General features: G+C 47.5%; 1 protein-coding gene across 1 annotated transcript in view; it reads right to left on the bottom strand.

The window, feature by feature from the left end:
* il11a (interleukin 11a) overlaps positions 1 to 3,722 on the bottom strand; it is a 6,325-nt gene extending 2,603 nt beyond the window's left edge. Inside the window, exons 1-2 of the mRNA XM_008322593.3 lie at positions 3,206 to 3,722; positions 2,445 to 2,602 (exon numbers count right to left, since the gene is read on the bottom strand). Coding sequence (XP_008320815.1) covers positions 2,445 to 2,602; positions 3,206 to 3,212 — 165 coding nt within the window. The 5' untranslated portion in view covers positions 3,213 to 3,722. The remainder of the gene's footprint in view (positions 1 to 2,444; positions 2,603 to 3,205) is intronic.
* Between the last annotated feature and the right edge of the window lie 1,049 nt (positions 3,723 to 4,771).

Below are 4,771 nucleotides of genomic sequence, written 5' to 3'. Positions count from 1 at the left end.
CCAGGGTCACAGCTATAAAAAGATGGAATGACGCAGTGCTGCTGCCCGGCTCCAGTTGTGCTGTAAACTGCTCCGTCCAGTGCTGTAGCTCCCAACTTGGCCAGCAGGGGGTGGGCAAACAATTTGACTCCTGGTCAATGGAATTTTACTTCAACTGTCGGAAGGCAGCTGGGCTTTTAGGAAGGGCAATCTTAACTAATGTGGGCAACTTGACTAACGAGCGGAGCTGAACAGAGATGAGTGATGGTGGCGTCCAATCAGTGACATCACAGCAGCGGGACGGCGGTGTCGTGATGACGGCGGACAAATGCTTTGTGTAAACAGGTTGTGTTTGCCCGACACTTCCTCCACCTGTTGTGCTGTTGTTTTCGTCCAGATGTTTCTTCAGTTTTTCCTCTGTTGTTGGTCAGATGTTTTGTCTCCGTCGCTCCTGTCCATTTCCCCCGTCTGCTCTACCCACCTCTCTCTCCCGCCCGTTTTGTTTCGCCCCCGCGCCCCCCCCCCCCCCCCCCCCCAGCAGTGGCCTGTCATCCTGCTGCCTCTCTGTGATCTCTTCATCTCTTGTGGTTTTTGTTCTGTTCGTCTCAGCCTTTAATTCTCTCTCCCTCCGTCACCAAGAATGACTCACCTGACAGACCTCGGCGTTGATCTCATCTATCTTTTATTCGCACTGAATGCAAATAGCTGAATGTGATAAATCTTTGTGATTTTTATCAAGTCACTTTGCTGTGGCGACAGAAAGAAAGAAAAACACAAAACACTGTTTACACAACGCTGTGTGTGTGTGTGTGTGTAGACACAGTTGTGGTCATACAGTACACATGCACACACACAGACCCACTCCAGCGGGCAGGAAGCTGGTACTGACCCACGTGTTTGTACACACTTGTCTTCTTTTCAGAGGAAATACTTTCCACAAAAGTACTTTTTTATTTGACTTTCCTGGATTTGTCCTGACTTTGATGGACTTCAATAAAATCCTGTTTAAAAAAGTCTTTTACATGAAAATCCTTCAAAAAGCCGTCGCCGAGCGCCGGCCGGTCGGTCGCGGAGCGCCGGTCGGTCGCTGAGCGCCGGGCGGTCGGTCGCTGAGGGCTGGTCGGTCGCCGGTCGGTCGCCTAACGTCATCTTCTGCACCAACACGTTGGTAAAACTAGAGAGAGTGCAGCCGTTACTGCTGAGATCCACTGAACGTTTTGCATGAAGTAAAAATAGAACTGTATCAGTGAAGTTGAACTGATGATCTTCATCAGCAGCTGGAGTCAAATCTGATCACAGCTGATGTTCCTGCTCAACAGACCAGAAATATGTCTTCACTGGAATGACTGTCCAAATCACAGGAAACACTGCTACAGTACACCACAGTACACCACAGTACACTACAGTACACTACAGTACACTACAGTACACCACAGTACACCGCAGTACACCACAGTACACTACAGTACACTACAGTACACTACAGTACACCACAGTACACTACAGTACACTACAGTACACTACAGTACACTACAGTACACCACAGTACACCACAGTACACCACAGCACACCACAGTACACTACAGTACACCACAGTACACCACAGTACACTATAGGACACCACAGTACACCACAGTACACCACAGCACACCACAGTACACTACAGTACACCACAGTACACCGCAGTACACCACAGTACACTACAGTACACCACAGTACACTACAGTACACCACAGTACACCACAGTACACCATAGTACACCACAGTACACCACTGTACACCACAGTACACTACAGTACACTACAGTACACTACAGTACACTACAGTACACTACAGTACACCACAGTACACCATAGTACACCACAGTACACCACTGTACACCACAGTACACTACAGTACACTACAGTACACCACAGTACAACACAGTACACCGCAGTACACCGCAGTACACCACAGTACACTACAGTACATCTGTGTGTCTGTCTGCACTACCACTACTACCACTACTACTACCACTACTACTACTACTACTACTACTACTAGGACTAGTACTAGCTCTACAGGATGTTGATTGGCTGCGGTCTCCTTGGTTTAATTATACTATGAGATTATTGTCCAAGGACAGGACAGTGGGCGGAGCTCCAGTCTGGCGGCCATTGTTACTGGTCAGGTGAGCAGACGGAGCAGACGGAGCAGACGGAGCAGAGTCAGACGGTGGAGAGTCCAGTGTGGATTAACAGTGAGATCATCAGTCACATCTCTCTGGACATTAGCTGCTCTGGTGTCTACTTGCGTTAGCATGTGTTAGCCTGTTAGCCTGCGTTAGCCTGCGTTAGCCTGCAGGTGATTCCACTCTGGTCCGTGTGGCGTGGCCAAGTGAATCCTCTCTAACAGTGAGCTAGCTGCTCAGCCAATCAGTGACTGAGGTCGATCAGCATCATGACATCATCATCGTTCTCACTTACCAGCAGTTCTTGCGTGAGCTTCATCAGATGCTTGGTCTGATTGGACAGCTTGTCCATGTCACTGGGTCGCCGCTGCGGCACCGGAGAGGCCGCGGTGAACACCGGCAGCTGAGCCAATAGCAGTGAGAAGAGGAGCGAGGAGGAGGAGTCCAGCAGCACTGTAGGAGGCCAACAAAACGGAAGCCATTAGTCTTATTAGCAGTAATGACGGTGAGCGGAGGCCACGGCCGCTCCAGGTCACAGTCGTGTTTTCACAGGCTCCGTCCAAACCATTAAATCATCACAGCCGGCTGTGACACTGAACCTCAGCAGAGAGCAGCACAATGAATGCTGCCGATTGTCACACCTGCAACTGGATAGGTACCTGAGCCGGTGGGAGAAATTATACGGAGCACGCCGCTCGGGCTCTAACAGTGAACGCATTCATTCCTTTTCCTTTCAAGTTCAAATGTAAGGTGAAGTATTAGGAGGAAACCACAGCAGAGCTGAAATGATGACTGCTGCATAATTACAGGTGAACCACAAGAATCACAGCCAACACAACATGCAGGGGCATCTGAGAGGCTCCTTCTACTGTAACAGCCCCAGAGAGGGAGGCAGGGAGGGAGGGAGGGAGGGAGGCAGGGAGGGAGGGAGCATCAACAGAATGTTTCATTCTTATTTCAAAGACAACACATGATAGAAAAATCACAGTTCACTGGTTTTTAAATGACACACATTTGTAAAAAGTCAATATAAGAAACGGACACACAGTCACTTACATCTCATTCTGACTCGGTCCCAGAGAATCGCAGGTAAATAAATAAATAAATAAATAGCAAACGAATAAATCAATTGAACTCCGGAAATATCACGTGCTCCCGCAGCGTCTTCTCTGTCGTCAGTGCGGGTGAGGAGGAAAGTTGTCAGGAGAGAATGAATGAGAGGGAGAGAGAGGGAGAGGGAGAGAGAGAGAGAGAGGTAAAAGAGAAACTTTGTGCCTGAGATGAGCCCCTGTGGTCTGTTGATGGAGACTCACGGACACTGAGCAGAGAGAGGACAGAGACAGAGACGGGGACAGAGGCAGCAGCAGTGCAGAGACAGGGATGAGAGTGTTGTTAAGTCCAATTTTTGCGCGCAGTGAAGTGTTTAGGCTTGTTTAAAACTTCCTTTATAAAGACGTCGGGCCTATGACACATCGGCAGTGACTCACTTCATTCATAAAAACACAGACACACACACACACACTCTCTCTCTCTCTCTCTCCCTCTCTCTCCCTCCCTCTTTCCTCCTCCCCTCCCTGCTGCCTGTCTCCCTCTGCGAAACTTTAAAAAAATGTTCCGTTGTTTTTCCTCCCTCCTCTATCACTTTCTCCCCTCCTGTTCACTCACTATCTCCAGCTCTCCCCCATCAATCAGTCACATCTACCTCTAACCCCCCCCCCCCACCCCCCCCCCCCCCCCCGCCGCTGACGTTTAAAAGCTCATTGTTTCACGTGGAAACAGTAGCGGGTCCAGACGGTGGCGACGTGGGCAGCGGCCCAGGCTGCATCTTCACACGGGGCGTCACGGGGCGTCACGGGCCACTTTTGGACAAAAAAAAGAGAAAAGAAAAGAAAAAGTTTCAAGTACGTTGTTTTGACGTCAAGAGGAAAAAAAACTCCAAAATTACAGAATAAAGTCATAACGTTATGAGTCAAAGAATAACAAAAAAAGTCACGTTTTTACGAGAATCAAGTCCGACGTTGTGTAAAAGACTTCATATCAGGAGCTGAAGCCGGAAAGGATGAAAACTGTGTCTGTCCTAATGATATCATTTCAATCAAATGTCAAACTTTATGCTTGAACTTTTACATTTTCTTGTCAAAGTTAATAGTTTAGGGAAAAGTAAATGATTAAAAACATTATATTCAATAAAATGACAGATCAAACTCACTGTAACTTTATGATTGTTTCATCAAAGTTGATGAAAGAAAAGTCAGAATGAACAAAAAAAAAAGAGAGAGAGAGTCTGAAGTTTGTTGTACTTTTATATTAAAAACTTTGAGGAGACTGAAGACGTGTAGAAATATATCTAATAATCTAATGTTGATGTCAGGACACACTGGCCACACGGAGCGCTGTTCTCTAAACGTAGTAACATGTAGTACTACCTTTTCATGTTTGCTTATTTCTGTATAAAGTGAAGTGTGTTTTTATATTTTCTGAGTACTCTTTGTTGAGTAGAACTTCGTAGTTCTGTTGGTACTTCGTAGGTACAAAAACGTTTTTGTAGTGCAGTGGGAGGTGGGGGCCCGTTTGGGGCGGGGAACCAAATGGGCGCGGACCGCCCATGTGTACGAACCGAAA

The sequence above is a fragment of the Cynoglossus semilaevis genome, chromosome 13 (genome assembly GCF_000523025.1).
Source record: "Cynoglossus semilaevis isolate Cse_v1.0 chromosome 13, Cse_v1.0, whole genome shotgun sequence".
In the NCBI taxonomy this organism is placed as follows: Eukaryota; Metazoa; Chordata; class Actinopteri; order Pleuronectiformes; family Cynoglossidae; genus Cynoglossus; species Cynoglossus semilaevis.
The sequence above is the reverse complement of the archived record's forward strand: the minus strand, read 5'-3'. Positions and strand labels throughout refer to the sequence as shown.